Here is a 20,337-nt window from a genome sequence, read left to right on the forward strand (position 1 = left end):
CAATGCTGATGTTCATGTAAAAATTCTGGTGAAGTACAAAATATGCCTTTAATTCTGTTGGTTTGCCATGTAACATAGATTTGGAGGTTGAATAGTCAATACCAAGCAGTCATATAAATACTACCAGCTATAGCTTGAAACCTAAGTGTGACCTCGGTAGAATGTAAGCTCTGGTTACACCTTATGACGGTTATGGTCCAATACATTTCATAGTCTGCTGAAGGGAACTTAGTCTAAAAAGGGAACTTATGTTTAAATGCATTCAGTCTTTTGCATTGTAGATGATTTTTTAGTTGAATGTTGGCATATTAACAAATGTTGGTTAACTACAAGCAGAGCTGATATTGATCCACTGTAGAGGCTATTAAATCAAGGCTGATTAATTATGCATTGAACTGTAAGTGGACCTCCCTAATTTAATTGGAAGTCAGTAGGGTTGGTCCACTGAAATAATGTCTTTTGAAAATGAGTCTTAATATATTTTGTTACTAGAATTCCTAAGAGACAGCAGTTTGAGGTGACAATGTATCTCACTGAAGAATTCTTATGTCAGTTCAGATAGCTGCCTTTGCAGTATGTTGCTGTCCAGAGACAGGAGAGGTGACTTTGGATAATTTGACACTAAAAGAGACACTTAACATTGCATTAGTCACATTTTACTTTGTGATGGTAGACTGCGGCAGCAATATTATAACCATGGAAAACCTTCCTTGACCCTTTAGAAGTTCTGTAACCTTGCCTTTTTGCCAGCATGTTTATGTAAATACGCAAAGGTAATCCATGTTTAGTTTTCATCACTGTTAAGTATAGAGATAAGGCAATTCTTACTACATTTTACACAAAAGTGTAAGGCCACAAGTTAAAAAAGAGCCACTTGTATATATTGTAGGATTTTCCTTCCCCCTTTTGACTTCTAACAGGGAAAATGTAATCTTTCAAAACTGTCAGCAATTCTACCAGTACATATTACACACAGAACTGATTTCATAGGCAGAAGATATTTTAATTTATTATTTTCCATTGCATGCTTCAGTTACACTATGCATTATGTTATTGTTTGTGTTGTGAAGGACAGTACCTAATCAAAATGTAATCTGTGTGTTCATTTGCTGGTGTGCATACTGCAGTGAGTCATGTGGTACAGTAATTCTTTATTTAGAACCTTTCTGTTTGACACGTTTATTAAAGGTTGTGTCACTGGATAGTTATCATAAAGATGCTACAGTAGCAAGTAACTGAAAGACAAGCAAATGCCAAATAATCATTTTTGTATAGCTTAGATGTTTGACAGAAGGAGCAAATATTGGTTTTACTAATCACTGAATATTCAGTTTAATTTGCTCAGGGATTTGTTTGACCATTTAGATTTATACTTGCCTTTTTAGCATGAATTGTGTTGGAAACAGTTGGCAGAGAAAAATGTTTATATTATGATAAATGATACTGAGCATACATTGTAAGTATTATTGAACTAAATAAATGTTATGGCTGTAGGGCAAAAAAGACTTTACATTTAATATGTTACAGCACAAAAATTGCAAAGAAAGTCTATTGCAAAAATAGCTGTTTATACTTAGTGTGTTCCTAAATCTTGGGATCATGATAGTTTTATTATAAACACTAGTTACATATCTGAAAAGTCAGACTCCAGCTTTAAAAATTTCCAGCCAACTGCATTCTCTGCTGGGAGTTTTCCTTGTTGCTATAGATGTGATGTCACTCCAATACTAACACATGGTTGGTTATTCTGTGTTTCAGATAACTGCCTGCATTGAGCACAAAGGAAGAGACGGAACTCCTACATCCTTCATTCCCCTAAGAGAAATCACTGGAGCAGATTTAATACAGACTTGTGTCTGGTGGCCCCCTTCTTTTTGTACAAAGGCTGCCTTGAAAGAGAACGCAGTGGTATTTAATGAGCTGTGAGATGAGGCCTTGCTGCTAACAGTCGGAGGAGAAAGGATTCATCGGGCTTGATGTACATGTTTCTACTCCGTACTCTGAGGAGAGTCTACCACGGAATCCAAAACGGCAGCTGGGGAAAGTGCATCAAACATGCCTACAGAAACACTACAGACAGATAGCATGGTAAAACCTGTCAGCCCGGCAAGCACCTTTACCTCAGCAGTACCTCTCCGGATACTGAACAAAGGGCCAGACTATTTCCGTAGACAGGCAGAACCCAATCCTAAAAGACTCAGTGCAGTGGAGAGACTGGAAGCAGACAAAGCCAAATATGTGAAGAGTCAAGAGGTGATAAATGCAAAGCAAGAGCCTGTGAAGCCAGCAGTAATGGCAAAACCACCAGTCGGGCCAGTTACCAAACGGGCAGGGAGCAGTCCTGCGATAAAGGTATCAAACAACAACTCTAAGACGGATAGTAGTGTAAAAAGAGAAAATCTGAACCTGGAAATTCTGAAAAATATCATTAACAGTTCAGAGGGCTCTTCCTCAGGGACAGTGCATAAACACAGTGCCAGAAGCTGGGCTCCCCACAGGTCAGAATCTACAGAGCTCAACAGACGGTCTTTTGCAGAGTCGCTTAAGGTGTTCCCTACTCAAGGCCACTCGAGTCCCCAAGGAAGTAATTTAAATATTAGTAAACGTCTTTTTGAAGAGCAGTCAAGTGACTCAGCACTGCACGTATCTCATAGCTCATCAGACATTAGAAGGGTATGCAATGGCAAGCCATCAAAAGCTACGCCTAGTAGTAGTTCGGCCCCACCTCTACCACCTAAACCCAGCATTACAGCTTGCAATATGCTGAAGTCACCCGGGAATGACACATTAGAGCCTGATAATGGAGTAAGCAGGAGGCCCTCTTTGCATAGATCAAAGTCTGATCTAAGTGACAGATATGCCCGAGCCAGCGCAGATGTTGAACGTTTTTTTAACTACTGTGGACTGGATCCTGAAGAACTTGAAAACTTTGGAGTGGAGAATTTCACCCGGGCAAACTCGGATATAATCTCTCTCAACTTTCGCAGTGCAAGCATGATTAGTTCGGACTGTGATCAGTCGCGGCACAGCAATGACGACCTAACAGATGATGAAGATGCCAGTGAGCGAGTGCCATATGGCATCTCTGCTGTCGAAAGGAATGCCAGAGTCATCAAATGGCTATATAGCATCAAGCAAGCTCGAGAATCTCAGAAAGTGTCTCATGTGTGAGAAAGGACCCTCAACTTTTTTTTCTTTTTCTTTTTTCTTTTTGAAAAACTTGTATTTAGTCTGTGAATCTTATATTTGTGAAAGGTTGTGAAGTCTATTTTTTGCACACTTAATTCCATTGCATTATATGTACAAGGCATTCAGAAACTGCATGCTTGTCAACATGTGAACTAACTTGACCTCCATTTATAGTAAAAAAAAATAATAATAATAATAATAATAATTAAATAATAAATATGTAAAACTATACTGTGGAGACGGCTGCAGGCCAAGGCCATCTATCCTAGATATGTTTTTATCAATCAAAAACCTTGAGACTTCTGATCCATTAGGTTTACGTGTTGAACCATTTCACAGAACAGGCACAACACATACAATCATATCGGTATGAGCGCATAGATTCAAATGAGTTACAATTAATAGGTAAATTATCTAATGTGTAATGACACAGTCAAATATGTATATAAATGTGTGGGCTGTAGATGCATGTTACAGTCCTTGCAAGTATTGCAGAAAACTCAAGAACATGTGACTTTCTCATAAAGCTACCCAGTGTTGCAAACACTGTTACATACTGTTATTTAAATCATCAGCATTCTGTATCTTGTATATGGCTTCATCTTCTACTGTTCTGACTGACAGCTCCAGTGTGGTACAATGGAATGGAAGTCCAGTGAGTGACCTCATTTTATGTAGTATTTGACAGAACTGCATTACGGATAGAAAAGTAGATTGTTTTTTGGTAATTGTGTAAATTCTGTAATGATTTGTATATACTTTTAAAGTTGTTACCAAATCTGTAAAGAGAAGTCTGTTACGCTAATAAATAGCTCTTGGCGCATTCCTTCTCCTTCTTTTACTTGTGCAGTATTAGAGGAGGTTTTTTGGGGGGCAGAGAGTTGTGTTTTATGTTGGTTGAAACATTCAGCGTATTGATATCAAATTTGAAATCTTCATTTTACATCAACCAGGAATCCAAGTGGAGTGATGATCTGAAACTGTGTTGGCATACTGTAGGGAATAAGAGTAATGATAATGATAACAATAACATGATGTTTTATCATCTTGTAAATCCACATTACTGCTTTGGCAACCACATTGTGATAAATAGTCAGGGATTCAAGAAGTCAGGAAGCCTCACAAACCAATAAAATGCAAGAGGAAGAGGAGCATAAATGCAACAGAAATGTCTGTGCTAATATTATAGCTTAAGATATGTTTTACAGTTTCTTTTAGACAGATGTAAGGATCATCTTGTTTTAGAAGTCACTGGCTTCAGAGAGAAATGTGTTGATGCTAAAAGTATAAACTGCACACTGAAAGATCCAAATGGATATATATATATTTATTTTATGTACTAATAATAAATCACCAGTGGAGCATTGTAGACTTAAGTATCCAAGGTTCTGTTGTAATTTTTGACTCACTCTAGCACTTATGAAGACCTTTTGGTGTGCAAGATTCTATTGTTTAGAGTAGAAGCTTCAATTAACCAAGAATGGGTTTATTTACAATCTCATACAGTTCTGGGTTTTAATTGCAGTATATGTCCTTGTCACAAAGACGGCCGGAGTGGGTGGCGTCAGACCAGAAACAGGAACACAAACGACAGAGAGATGTGGAGTTTGGTGGAGCTGAGCGAATGCTTTCGCTCAGCATTTAATGAATAAACAGACAGAAAATAAATGTTTGTAACAAAACACAAAAACAGGACACGGCACTTGTAGCCAAAATAAACAGACGAACAAAACGGACTAGACAGTGCACAGACAGACGAACAAAACACGGTGAGCAGATAACTATTTACTTTACTTTTACAATTACCTCCGTCTCCAAACCCGTTCTCCACTCACCGAACACCTAACTCCGAGTGACAGAAACGTGCATCTATATATACTGTTGTGCTGGGATTCAATTACTAATTAATTACTCACTTGAATCCCAGCATGTGAATTCATTACGTGAAACCCCGTGTTCACATATTATATTTTAAATGCACGTGCGTGATGTGCAATCCCGTGCCTAAATACAAATATACAATTTAAACACACGTGAAACACAGACCCGTTTATATCCTGTGTACCAATCTATACACCAACATTAACACACGCACGCAACATACATACACAGAACACACAAATGCACACAGGGGCGGGGCACTTTGCCACATATACCCCCCCTTGTGCGCAGCACACATGGCCTCAATGGCCACCTCCCCCCTTAAATACCCAGCAGTCCAGGCCAAAGTCTCGGGCTGGGAAGGGAGGCTTCAGTGGGCCCATGGCTGGAAATGCTGTCAGCTCCCCTGCCGGTAGTGGCACGGCTGACAGCATGCTGGTCCCGTCCTGCAGCGAAAAAGCTGCGGGGGCAGGTGGTCCCCCGACCTCCCCCTTCTTCGTAGCCGGCAGCTCCCTCCTGTGGGGCTCCGGCCACAAGAACTCCTGCAGCGAAACTGCTGCTGGGGAAAGTGGTCTCCAGACCTCGTCCCCCTTCTTCGTGGCCGGCAGCTCCCCTTTCTGGGGCTCCGGCCACCGTACTCCCTGTGGAGGTACGGGCAGCAGAGGCAACTCCTGCTCCTCTGCTCCGGGCGGTGGTGGAGGCAGAGGCAGCTCCAGCTCCTCTGCTCCTGGCGGTGGTGGAGGCAGAGGCAGCTCCAGCTCCTCTGCTCCTGGCGGTGGTGGAGGCAGAGGCAGCTCCAGCTCCTCTGCTCCTAGTGGAGGAAGCGGTGGAGGTGGCGGAGGCAGAGGCAGCTCCTCTGCTCCTGGCGGCGCTGGCTCCCTCCGCTGTGGCGGCTGGGCTGGTGCGCGCCGTGCTGCCTTCATCAGCATGAATAGAGGCTGCTGGGGAACACCAGCCTCCTGCCCCTCTCCCCCCCAAAAAATTTTCAGGGGGTTGAGCATGTAACTCCTCCCCTCGGCTCTTGGGACGGCAACAGCAGGTATTCACCCTCTGCTGGTGGAGGTGGGACCAGCAGGCATTCTCCCTCTGCTGGCAGCTTGGGTCCTACGGCTGTGGAAGCCCCGACTTCCCTCTTTTTGGGCTGTGGACGCACCGACTCCTCCCTTTTGGGCTGTGGACGCACCGACTCCTCCCTTTTGGGCTGTGGACGCACCGACTCCTCCCTTTTGGGCTGTGGACGCACCGACTCCTCCCTTTTGGGCTGTGGACGCACCGACTCCTCCCTTTTGGGCTGTGGACGTTCGGGCTCCCCCCACTCAGGTGTAGGACGTTCGGGCTCCTCCCACTCAGGCGTAGGACGTTCGGGCTCCTCCCACTCAGGCGTAGGACGTTCGGGCTCCTCCCACTCAGGCGTAGGACGTTCGGGCTCCTCCCACTCAGGCGTAGGACGTTCGGGCTCCTCCCACTCAGGCGTAGGACATTCGGGCTCCTCCCACTCAGGCGTAGGACGTTCGGGCTCCTCCCACTTGGGCGTAGGACACTCGGGCTCCTCCCGTTTGGGCTGTGGACGCTCAGGCTCCTCCCATTTGGGCTGTGGACGCTCAGGCTCCTCCCGCTCGGGTTGTGGACGTTCAGGCTCCTCCCGCTTGGGCTGTGGAGGCAAAACCAGCAGGCATTCACCCTCTGCTGGTGGAGATGGGGACAGCAGGTACTCACCCTCTGCTGGTGGAGATGGGGACAGCAGGTACTCCTCTGCTGGTGGTCCTGCTACCTGGGCTGCGGTTCCATTTATGGTTGCCTCCAGGTAGCTGAGGACAAACTCCACACCTTCCTCCAAGGTGTTTGGGGTGTGTTCCTGCTGATATGCCTCCCATCTCTCACTGTCCATCATCCACAGGGCCCGGACGACTATGGGCAGAGACTGGGCCTCCAGCCCAGCATTCTCCAGGAACCAGCCCCGCAGTTTGATGGCGTCTTCTGCCATTGACTTTTTTTTTTTTTTTCCCCCAAAACAATATTTGTAATCCTTTTTTTTTTTTTTTTAATCCAGACCCCTCCTGGTCTGACGCTTGGAGGCGCGGCTATCCCACGAAGACACCACGTGTCACAAAGACGGCCGGAGTGGGTGGCGTCAGACCAGAAACAGGAACACAAACGACAGAGAGATGTGGAGTTTGGTGGAGCTGAGCGAATGCTTTCGCTCAGCATTTAATGAATAAACAGACAGAAAATAAATGTTTGTAACAAAACACAAAAACAGGACACGGCACTTGTAGCCAAAATAAACAGACGAACAAAACGGACTAGACAGTGCACAGACAGACGAACAAAACACGGTGAGCAGATAACTATTTACTTTACTTTTACAATTACCTCCGTCTCCAAACCCGTTCTCCACTCACCGAACACCTAACTCCGAGTGACAGAAACGTGCATCTATATATACTGTTGTGCTGGGATTCAATTACTAATTAATTACTCACTTGAATCCCAGCACGTGAATTCATTACGTGAAACCCTGTGTTCACATATTATATTTTAAATGCACGTGCGTGATGTGCAATCCCGTGCCTAAATACAAATATACAATTTAAACACACGTGAAACACAGACCCGTTTATATCCCGTGTACCAATCTATACACCAACATTAACACACGCACGCAACATACATACACAGAACACACAAATGCACACAGGGGCGGGGCACTTTGCCACAGTCCTTAACATTTTTCCCATTCCTTTCTGATGCATAAGTGCAAATTTCAGGTTGTGGCAGCCATCCTGATTTAAGATGCTATTTGGTGTGTTTAAATCCACAGATACAGTATGTCATCCCAGAAAATGCTTTGTTTACATATTTATGCCACAGAAAAAGAAAAAAAAACAGGGATTATGTGCTATTATGGGTTTTCTGCATCAGACTGTTCCACAATATGGACAACATAAATAAAATGAAAACTCAAAAGGGATGCTAATCTTTCCCTACAGGAGCTATTCTACACAACGTTTTAACATCTGCTAAGAAGGTAGACCATGCAAACATTAACGTTTAGCATGAAACTTTTTTAAAATCTGTTTACTATAACTGAAACTACAGTTTGAGTTTTCAACTTATTTTCCCTTGTAGGCTTTCTCTTCCAGATTTGTAATCACATTATCCAAGGAGACGCCTGCAGTTTTTTAAGTAGATGATCTGCTGCCCTTGATGTACTTGAGCTAGAATGATGGACAGAAACCCTTTCTTTTTGTGCCACTGAATGTGTTAAACTAATTAAACTAGATTGTACTAGTAATGTGTTAACCAGATCATGTATTCTAATATACAGTGTGTGTGTATATATATATATATATATATATATATATATATATATATATATATATATATATATGTATATATGTATATATGTATATATGTATATATATATATATATATATATATATATATATATAATTTTGTATTCAGTATCTTGGGGGTGAAAAAAAAAAACATGTTCACAAAAATGTTCTGGCATGTATGCTACATCTGGAATATGTAGACCCTATCCAACAAAGGGAGGCATCTGGTAAATTGGTAATCCGGTCTCTCTCGGGCACTCACTTTACAACTGCTGAAGGAAATTACCTAATTTGTTGAAAATGTAAGTGGTTGAAAAAAACATTTAGTATGGACCTAGAGACTCCCAGGAGTTCTCATTTTACAATATTTACCACATGTTGCAGGAGGCTTTTAAATCTAATAGTGACTTTTTCAGATAGATGCAGTTTGTCATTATACCTGGAAATAGGTATGAATGCCCTATTTGGAATCACGTTTGTCAAACATATAATTATAAACGTTCTAAGGGTGACAACCAGTGACCTCTTTACCTAAGGAAGCAACACTCTTTCATGAAATCATTCTGTCACCACAAGAGGGAGACTGAAGCCATTATGATCAAATCAGAATCCATTGACAATTTTAGATTGATAATAACACAGATAACATTGTCAAATTATGAAAACAAAATAGTGATAAATAGTGTGGCAATTATAAAAACAATGAAAGTGGTTTGTGTTAAAAAATAATAACAACATAGTCCCTTGGTTGTAAAAAGAACAAAGATGTAGCCGGTAATGTCCTTATGGAAAATATTAAGTATACCACATAACTAAATAATTGACAATGTGGGCTACTGCATATTAAATCTATTAGGATTTTATACAGCATGTATATACACTACTCCGCATTTGCGAGGGATCAAGATTAACAGAGCTGATTCATACTGTGACATTTATTGAATGGCTGATTGTGTTTAATATACAGTTTAACCTGTGAAGAATTATGCATAACAAAAAGAAGGTGCCTCAAGGTTCTGGTGAATGTCTCTTGTGGCAGCATGTTGCAGAACACAGCAGGTGAGAAGGAGGATCTGTCATGATTGTGTTGGATTTGGCATGCAGGGAAGGAGGGCCCTCCATGTCATCCAGAATGGCAACCTCTCTGCTATTTAGGAACTGAGATGAGATCCTCCATCCGACAGTGAGACTTTATGCTGGTGCAGTCTGGCCAAGCTTCATTTTAGTTGATGACTATGTATCTTGAACAGGAAGCAATAGAGAGAATTGATTGGCCAGCAAGATCTCCTATTTATTTACACATCCTACCCCACAACTTCCAAGTGAAAAAAATCTTCTAGAAATTTGTAGAAAATTAATTAAAAATAAAAACTGAAATCGCTTGGTTGGATAAGTGTCCACCCCCCTTGTAATAGCAATCCTAAATTAGCTCAGGTGTAACCATTCGCCTTCAAAATCACACACCAAGTTAAGTGGCCTCCACCTGTGTTAAATTGTAGTGATTCACATGATTTCAGGATCAATTCAGCAGTTCCTGTAGGTTCCCTCTGCTGGGTAGTGCATTTCAAAGCAAAGACTCAACCAACCATGAGTACCAAGGAGCTTTCAAAAGAACAACTTCCCAACGTTTCGGTATGTTTAACAAGCCTTTGTCAAGGGAAAGTGTGTTTGAAAACAAACATTGGATGTATTTACAGGCTTTGGATGACATGGAAACCACATATTGATTAGAGGAGAAACCTCAAAATGGAGCAAGGTAACCAGTGGTGTACCACAGGGATCAGTATTAGGTCCTCTGCTATTCCTAATCAACATTAATGATTTAGATTCTGGTATAGTAAGCAAACTTGTTAAATTTGCAGACGACACAAAAATAGGAGGAGTGGCAAACACTGTTGCAGCAGCAAAGGTAATTCAAAATTATCTAGACAGCATTCAGAACTGGGCAGACACATAGCAAATTACATTTAATAGAGAAAAGTGTAAGGTATTGCACGCAGGCAATAAAAAAGTGCATTATAAGTATCATATGGGAGATTCTGAAATTGAAAAAGGAATCTATGAAAAAGACCTTGGCGTTTATGTTGACTCAGAAATGTCTTCATCTAGGCAATGTGGGGAAGCTATAAAAAAAGGCCGACAAGGTGCTCGGATATATTGTGAAAAGTGTTGAATTTAAATCAAGGGAAGTAATGTTAAAACTTTACAATGAATTAGTAAGACCTCATCTAGAATATTGTGCTCAGTTCTGGTCACCTTGTTACAAAAAGGATATTGCTGCTCTAGAAAGAGTGCAAAGAGCAACCAGAATTATCCCGAGTTTAAAAGGCGTGTTGTATGCAGACAGGCTAAATTAATTGAATCGGTTCAGTCTTGAACAAAGAAGACTATAGGGTGATCTGATTCAAGCATTCAAAATTCTAAAAGGTATAGACAATGTCGACCAAGGGGACTTTTTCAACCTGAAAAAAGAAACAAGGACCAGGGGTCACAAATGGAGATTAGATAAAGGAGCATTCAGAACAGAAAATAGGAGGCACTTTTTTACACAGAGAATTGTGAGGGTCTGGAGCCAACTCCTCAGTAATGTCGTTGAAGCTGACACCCTGGCATCCTTCAAGAAGCTCAAGATTCTGGGATCAATAAGCTACTAACAACCAAACAAGCAAGATGGACCGAATGGCCTCCTCTTGTTTGTAAACGTTCTTATGTTCTTATTTATTTCTCTTTGAATTTAATGTCTTTGTGATATAATTCACTATGTAACTAATGATGTAACAATCTACTGTTCCTTTCTACTTAAACCTTCAGGCATCCTGGTATCTAGTCGATTTCTCATTTATTTTCTTTTGTTCTTTATACTGTACATTTAACTAATTTTATTTTTTTTCTAAAACCACAAACTAGGTCATCCATGGTGTGTCTGTTCCTTGTAAAATGCTGGACTATTGGTTCATTTTCTTTTTTATTTCTTATTTGATAGGTGGTTCTGTATTCTTTTATATAATGAATGTACCTGTCTCTCCTAGATATTTTATTTTATTATATTGTATGCAAAATATACCATATACAAGGTTGCTATCCTTGCATGATGGATTTTTTAAGACTAAATATATATATATTTTTCTTTATTTGCGATTTCACTTTTATCTTTACCATTATATTTGCATACTTTACATGTGCTTTTACAGGTTTCAATGTCCCTTAATGTATCTATGACCCCTTTATGTTTACTGTGCACTAAAATGGCAGCCAAATTTGCATCCCTTCTAGAAGTTACAATCGGTGCTTTCAGAAATATTGTTTTTCATTTTTTTTTTTTTTTTTTTTTTTTTAATTATGAAGTATACATAAATGCTTCCAAACAATTTTTGAAATGTTGGGTAATAATTTAGAATATAAAGGTTGAACCAGAGAATACAATTTTTTTTTTTTTTTTTTTTTTTTTTTTTTTTTGCATGGATGTAAAATCCCGGTACCCGAGTGCTCCCAGGCATGAAACTTTAGAAGCATGTAAAGAGGCACTGAAAAAAAGAGTAGATAAGAACATGATACATACAGAAGAAATATTTAATATGATCAACATAGTTTTAAAAAAGTTTTAAAAAACATAGTTTTAAAAAAGTTATTTTACATTTGGAAATAGAAATTACAAACAGAGTGATGGCACAGGAATAGGCTCAAAATTAGGTATGCATTTTGCAATCACGTCTATGGGCAAAATGGGAGGAAATGTTATTGAGTGTGGTTCTGGGGTGGTAGTAATGAACAAAGATGATTATACAAAAGCAGTAGGGACTGAATTGATCTAATAAAGCATTAACGCCCTCACAGAAAGCATTACTATGCAAGGGGCTCAAGTTTGTTCCGGCAATAAGATACATAAATAAGGATACGTTAGTAACAGAATTAAAAGAATGGGAAAGATGAATGAGGCTAGCGGAATACTTTTATAATGACACACCCACAGAGAATCAGAATATGTGCGTCAACATGGAATACAAATTAAAAGAAAGCACCATTGGACTCCTCCAGAGGGTAGAAACAAATGGAGACGTGTATATTGAAGTAGTGAAATGAAATAGTAAAGGTAAACTAAATTGAACTACGAATGAAGAAGAGCTAAAGGAATTAATAGAGGATGATAGCATCATTATAAGTAGTAATGCACAAAGATGATATATATAAAAGCAGTAGGGACTGAATTGCAAAAACATTTTCTTTCTATATCAGTCTCTCGCTTCTATGTTCGTAACAGACTACAGCTCACATTCTTACACCAGGTGGTCGAGGTATTGTTGATTAGACCAGTGAAGCATGTTCTCTACACTGAGTCATTTATTTGCCAGGTTAAAAATAAATTCAAGAGCCTGTTTACATGTTGTTTCTCCTTCATTAGCCAGGCAGTTGTAATTGTCATCTCATAAGGAAAAGCAAAGCTGATAGCTTGAAGGACATTGCCGCGGTTCATTAAAGGTACAGGTTAACCAGCTCTTTATACTGTTCCATGAACCACTTGTCCAGACTTCACTGTATCTAATATTCCCTCATAGGTACTAAAATGAAAACACTGATTAGATTTACTAGCATTACAAATACAACTGTAATAAATACATTGGTGAGGCCTGCAGATACTCTATGTATTTGACATTAAAAAATAAAACCCATTAAGGGTAAAAACCTTTTTTAAAATAACCCCTGCTTTTTTCTATAGAACCAATCAATCCTGCAGACTCAAGCAACAACTATTTTATTAATGACAGCATGCTGTACTGTAAGGATGGGGGGAAAAGCTCTTCAATTCTGTAGTGCATATATTGTGTAGACAGTTCCTCAAGGAACAGTCATTTATTGCCTAATTTACTGTTCATTGTTACTCCTCATCATACCATGAAGAACAATAGCCCCATTCAGTCACAGTAGCAGTATCTAAAAGTTCCATAACTTTTGTCTGCCATGCACATCCATTCATTAAGTCTTAATTGTGCAGTTTTGAAGGAAACACATGTAACAGGAAACCTGTAATTCCCTTTCAATTCGAAGACGACCAACAACATACTTATGTGATATGCCTGCCTATCGGTAGGTATTACTGAGCTCTTATATCAGAGCTGCCGATAGGCCCCTTCCTGGGGTGACCTCTGTCTCGCCTACCGAGGGATCAAAATAGTCAGCCCACGGAAGCCATTTCTCTTTTTGCCTCTCAAGATGCTAAGGTAAGACATCTGTGTTTACAACTGAGCGTATTTTGAAAGAGGTTTTCCGAGTCGACTGCAGTTCCCCTGCATTCGTGCTGAAAGCTGGCTTGCCACCTTCCTGGAGTCAACGGCTCCATTCTAGCTCTTCTTGTGCTTTCTGTGCCTTTTTTCACAGCCTGTCTCGCTTGCGTTGCAGGCTGTCTTTACTGTTTACTCTATGTTGTGTAAACAGTGACTGTGCCTGTGCAGTATTATTTAAAAGTGTGTGTGTGTGTGTTGTCTTTTCAGCCTACACTATTGGGGAGAACACAGTTCCTCCGCTGAGGCTAGGCTCTGCTGTATCCCCGCCATTGAGAGATTTGCCGACTGCTGTGTGCGCCCACACCTGCACTCGGTGCTCCAATTCTATAAAAAAAGTGTTTTTTTTCCCCTGTTGTTTTTCTCTTTTGTGTTTTTTCTCCCACCGCGGCTTCAGCCTGTGCACTGACCAGGTGTGTGACTACACATGGTTAAGGTAGGCACCTCTGCTCTGCTAACCCTAACCCTAACCCACGGTGCTTTGGTACCTCAGTGCACGCTCAGCCCCTAGTACTTCACAGTGCTTATTGCACATGGTGCTCGATGCACGCGGTGCCCGGTGCTCACAGTGCTCAGTGCATTCGGTGCACACAGTGCTTCGGTGCCTCGGTCGCACATCGCCTCGGTGCACTTGCATGATGCTGCATGGTACGCGGTATGCAGTGCAAACAGTACCTGGTGCGCACGGTGCTCGGCGCGCGTAGCGCCTCAGTGCACACGGTGCTCGCGGTGCACATAGTGCTTGCTGTGAGCGTGGTGCGCACTGTGCTTGGTAAGCAGGTGTCTAGTACCTCGATGCGCATAGCATAACTGCGCTGGGTTTACTTTTCTTTTCAACAGCCTACATCCCTTTGCGATTGTAGTCTGCTTTTCTAGCCTTACAGCGCTCACTGTTTTGTGTTTTCCTCTGCTGTTGCAGTTGAAAAAAAGAAAGAGCGGTTCCTCCAGCTTGTTTCACTTTATCTTCCTATCTAACACACCGCAGCTTCTTGAGCCTGTGCTCCACTGTGGTATATGCTATGCGCTGCCCCGTTGTGTGACTGCACGCGGTCCAGAACCAGGTTATCGCCCGCGCTGCAATTTAGATTTAGTCTTTTCAAATAACAAAGACATAATAACTAAAACAGAGGTCAGAGAACCATTGGCAAACTCAGATCACAACATGGTCTCATTTTGAAGTGCTTTTTTAAAACCCAAAAAGTAATGACTACAGTTTACAATTTTAAAAAGGCAGACTATGAAGGAATGAAATAAAGACTAACAGACATAGATTGGAGTAAATATATATATAATTTCAGAGAAAAAAAGGTACACAGAAAGAGTACTTGAAACTGCAAAAGAACATTCAAGTAGGAAGTAAAATGTCTAAAAGATACAAATGGCAACATCATGGATCAAGAGAAAAAAATTGCAAATATATTAAATGATATTAAATGATTACTTTTCACAAGTTTTTACAAAGGAGGATACTGACAACAAGTGTTGAATTTAAATCAAGGGAAGTAATGTTAAAACTTTACAATGCATTAGTAAGACCTTGTCTAGAATATTGTGTTCAATTCTGGTCACCTCGCTACAAAAAGGATATTGCTGCTGTAGAAAGTGCAAAGAAGAGCGACCAGAATTATTCCTTAAAAAAAAAAGTAATTTGCCTTTTTATAACCTCAACGCCTGAGAGGGTTTAAAAACATTATAAGGATTATTATTATTATTATTATTATTATTATTATTATTATTATTATTATTATTATTATTAGCAGGACCCAAGGCCTCCAAGACAGTTTAACCAGCTGTACTGCCAACAAGACAAAGAAGGCTTTGATGCATTGCTTCTTTCTACTAACATTTTAGCTTAACAATCAACCAGTTTGTTCTGCAGTACATTTCTATGAAAAAGAATGCCATGTGCACAGCTTGGACTCCAAAGGCCAGCTTGTTTTGATTACAGTGAGTGCACTCACTCATTCTTGACTAGCAGATTCTACAGCAGCTATGCTCTCAGTACATTGAAAGAGTGGCACATTGGTTATCCAGTCCTTAATGTGAGCCTGTGTTCTTCTTTAGATGTTTTTTTGTATTTAATGTTTTGTGATTTTTAAAAGGAATAAATACATATATGATGATGTTTAATTTAGTCACAATGTGCAAATGCAAGCTGGACCATTATCTGCCATATATAACTATATTATCTGTTAATTTTAACTGTAGCTATAAAACATTAACATAATAGCATCAGTGGACCCTAGTGGGTAGATTACAGCTGATAATGAAATACTGAAGAATGATTCCCTTTCAATTTGAATACAACCACCAACCAATACTTTTGGGATATGCCTCTTAGGTAGTGATGTAACTTAAAAAAAGGATGGTGAGTAAGTAGATTCAAGAAACTGCACAGAGTCCTTTTCTTCAGTCAGTTGTTAGGTTTATTGAAATATGCAGGGAGCCTGGTCTCAGGTACAGGACAAACAGAATACTCGTTCTTACAATTGTTGCATGACATTAAATACCCTTCTGCATAGGTGTCTCTCTCCTCCTCTTTCTCTGACACTTAACCAATAGAAAAGGTACAACTCATTATCATTATGTGTGTGTGTGTGTGTGTGTGTGTGTGTGTGATCTAGTGTGAAGATCTCTGAACTCAGTGCAGTCTTCAGACCCTAGTGCCACAAAGGTCCATACATCTGGTTTTTGTCACCTTCCTTGTTCCTATCTCTCCGATTTGCCTAAGACCCTTTGATCCCAGTGGCACTATCTCTTTGGATCTCTCTGAAGTCTTAGAGCCTGGTCTCTTCTTTTGGTCCCCTTGAAAACTAGCTTTATGACCCCCTCATAAACCAGCTGTATTTTCTAAGCAAAAACCTGTTTAACTAGTTTTATACCCCAGTGGACTCCCGAAGGGCAAACTTCTTTCATGTCAGGGCTGGAGATCAAAGGACTTGTTTGTACAGCCGTGTGCTGCTGGCCAGCCATTTGCTTTGACACAAAATAATCTTAACTTCTCTACCATATTGCAGCCTTCATCTATCACAGCAGTGCTTGCATTTTTGGAACTAACAGTTTTTTCTATCCAATGTTAAATCACTTTTCAGAAAAATAACATGAATACAGCCGTCATTCCTCATGCGTAGCAAACTGCTATTCAATACTTGTTCCATGTTTTCCAACAGGTAGGTATTCGCTGGTTGTGCTTAGCCTGCCCTGTTGTCGAGTAGACCTCGCCGGCTGCCTCGGACCACCCACCTCTGCATTGGGCCTTCAAAAAAAAAAAAAAAAGGTGCTTTCTCCCTTCTGCTCTATTCTTTTTTAACTAATTGAGCTCTCGCCCGCCGCAGCTTCGGCTTGTGTGTCTCCCCTGGTGCATGCTGTGCGCTGACCAGGTGGCTGACTACACGCTGTTATCTAGTCTGCTTTTCTAACCTTACAGTACTGGCTGTTTTGTGTTTTTTTTCTTCTGCTAATGCAGGTTAAAAAAAAAAATGAAAGAAAGAAAAGAAAGGAGACGTTTGATCCTCCACCGGGCCCCTGCTCTGCCATGCCCCGCTGTTGAGTTGACTCCGCTGGATTGTCTCGGCCCACCCTCTCGGTGTGCTTAAAAATTTAGTTCACCCACGTTGCCGTGGTGTCTGTTCTATTTACCCTCACAGCTTTGCTGTTGTGTGCATGTATGTTTTTTTTTCTTTTACTGCCTTGCAGTTTAAAAAAAATAAAAAAATATAGAAGTGTGATTCCTCCACTGGTACCCAGCTCTGCTGCGCCCCGCTGTTGAGTTCAATCCGACGACTTGTTTCAGCCGCCTACTCAGCGCACTGGGTTAAAAAAAAAAAGAGAAAACAAGGGTGATTTCTCCACTGGGACCCAGCTCTGCTGCACCCAGCTGTTGAGTTCAATCTGCTGGCTTGTTTCAGCCCACCTACTCGGTGCTCTTGGTAGTAACTCAATTGCTCTGTGTGTGAGTCTGTTTTCCTTTTCTTACTACTGCCTTTGCAGTTAAAACAAGCAGTACGCTTTTTCTTCCTGTCTAACACGCCGCAGCTTCTTGAGCTTGTGCTCCACTCCGTTGTGTCACAGCACGTGGACCAGAACCAGGTTATCGCCGCGCTACAACAAGCACTGTGCGCTCCCCTGTACTGCTCTCCTGTACTGCTCTCCTGATTGCCTACCGCAGCCACTCGAGCCTGTGTATCCACCCCGGTGTATGCTATGCGCTACCCTGGGTTGTCTTGACTACACGCGGTAAAGGCTAGGCGCCTCTTGGTGCCTCACAGCCTCAGTGCCTCGGTGCTTCGGCTCCCTCAGTGTTCCATGCCTCTGTGCTTTAGCACCCCAACATGTCAATAACACCTGCACTTGGTGCCCCGATTCGTCAGTGCATCAGTACTGTATTCTACCTCACTCAGTGTCCTCGGTGCTTCTGCACCCTTGGTACCTGAGTGCTTCAATACACAGGTCTACACCTTCCAGTGTTTAAATAACGCCCTTGGGGCCATACAGACATCAAGCATGGCTAAATTCCACGCTTTCACGTCCTGCACAATGTCCCCTGCTAACACGGCTGAGGCGTGCGGGGCATTGGGAGCCCCTGGTCTGGCAGCAGGCTCAAGCCCTTGTTTTGGCTCTAGTTCAGCTAATAACACCAGCCCCGGAGCTGACCCCGCCTGCACCGGTGGTCACCCTGGATGTTACAGAACCGGATGTCAGCATTGCTGAGGAGGACCATGGTGTGATTTCTATCACGGCCTCATGGGAAGGTGGCTCCTTCCTTCAAAATCAGCCTACGAAGGGAGGGAGCTGGACGTGGGATTCCAACACAGCAGCGATCTCGGAGGTAGTCCCAACACCGCCCCAGGCAGCCCCCACTTGGGTGCTCACCACCGTACACAACGGTTATGCACACCATCACACTCTCCAGTCTGTCTGGGTTGGGGTGCGGTCTGGGCAGGCAGAGGAGTCAGCGGGTCCTGGACGGCCGCTGGACATCCCTGCAAATAAAAATGCTGGAGCTCCGAACACTGCACTAGCCAATGAATGGCTCAAAGCGCTTTTGTATGCTTTCCTGCCGATACCACTGCTCCCTGCCTTGCTCGAGAAGGTCAGGAGAGAAAAAGCGACAGTTCCCCTGGTGGCCCCCAGATGGCCCAAGAGAATCTAGTAATCAAACTTTTGCCAGCTGCTGCAGGGCCAGCCCTGGGAGATCCCACTGCGCAAAGATCTCCTCAGTCAGGCGCAAGGCACCCAGAACCGGGCAGACTCCAGCTGTGGGTCTGGCCCCTGAACGAGACCGTCTGTCCACCTTAGGGATCTCAGATGCAGTCGTTAGTACACTGCAGAACGATAGGGCTTCCTCCACAAGAGCACTATGGACCCTATTCATTATTAATGTTCCCTGGGTGACGTCGGTAGCTGTTGCAAAAAGAAAAATAGAATCCATCGACAGTAGCCTACTGTCGAAACTTGAGTCTGCAGCTGCCAGTTACGGGCAGTTTGCAAATCCTGATTCTGATGCCCCTATCACGTCTGCCAAAAATTCAGGACATGTCATAATTTAATTAAAAAAAAAAAAAAAAAAAAAGTATTTTTTGTTTTGTTTGGCAACGCTGGTTTCCATTCTTAACTGCAGGACCAAAAAAAAAAGAGAAAAAATAAGCACTGTAGGAGGACGTTTGAATAATACTGTAAATCTAGTAATAATAATAATAATAATAATAATAATCATTTTGAAACCTTGAAATGTTAATCTTACAAATTCTCAACTATTCTTATTCTTCTTATTATTATTATTATTATTATTATTATTATTATTATTAATAAACCCCGCTTAAAGCAGGGAATCAATCAGTAGCGAGTTTATGTTTATGAATCAGTGAAAGTTTCACACCGTATTGCACACTGTACACAAAATCGATAGTTTTGTGGTGCGCGAAAAAACTCAGTTTTGAACACTGATCAAGCCTCGCACTGAGGCTCGATCAGTGTTTTTCGCAATACCAAGCAAGCCCAGATTTCCCACCAACTGCATCAGCAGCACTGGTATATTGTATATTGTAATACTCCATGAAAATAAACTGGTTCACACAGGCAGTAGTCATCCAAACTGTTTATTGTGAACACAGGTGTAACTGGGGAGATCTGTGCTCACTGTCTGGCCCATGCATGGTTCTGCAGGAAGAGGGCAGCAGCCCCGTAAGATCTGCCTGTCAGTCATGGCGATCACACAGACAGGTAGGGAAGATGGTGTGTTGGCTTTCCCTCTCTCTGAATGGCTGAGAGATGGGCCTTAGGGGATTGCTCGGCCCATAAGTACAGCGCTTGGCTATGCATTCGGTTGGCCAAGATAGGGGTTAACCAGAGACACTTGCTGAGGAGACGAGTGTGAACAAAACAGGCAAGCACGGCTGAAGAAGACAGCCAGCCTTAAATGAAGAAAATTATAATTCAAATAAATTGTTACGTACCCGAGGGGGACGTGTATAAATAAAGGGGAACCTTGGCCACCCCAGTGTATAGTGCATAGCGTAGGACGGAGACCTGAGCTGACCGACTTAGCGGCAGTGCAGGCACTGCGTAAGCAGCACCTTTATTTTGTAGTTTGTGGGAGTATATATTTAAATTAAACATTTTCCTTCATATAATATTAATAAAATATGTCTTAA

General features: G+C 41.8%; 1 protein-coding gene across 3 annotated transcripts in view; it reads left to right on the top strand.

The window, feature by feature from the left end:
• Positions 1 to 4,565, top strand: part of LOC117394248 (protein FAM110B-like) — a 64,707-nt gene extending 60,142 nt beyond the window's left edge. For all 3 annotated transcript variants that reach the window (XM_059017043.1, XM_033992353.3, XM_033992352.3), the window contains one exon: positions 1,759 to 4,565. In XM_059017043.1, the coding sequence (XP_058873026.1) occupies positions 2,056 to 3,171 (1,116 nt within the window). In that variant the 5' untranslated portion in view covers positions 1,759 to 2,055 and the 3' untranslated portion in view covers positions 3,172 to 4,565. The remainder of the gene's footprint in view (positions 1 to 1,758) is intronic.
• Positions 4,566 to 20,337: the final 15,772 nt, after the last annotated feature.

The sequence above is a fragment of the Acipenser ruthenus genome, chromosome 3 (assembly GCF_902713425.1).
Source record: "Acipenser ruthenus chromosome 3, fAciRut3.2 maternal haplotype, whole genome shotgun sequence".
Classification (NCBI taxonomy): Eukaryota; Metazoa; Chordata; class Actinopteri; order Acipenseriformes; family Acipenseridae; genus Acipenser; species Acipenser ruthenus.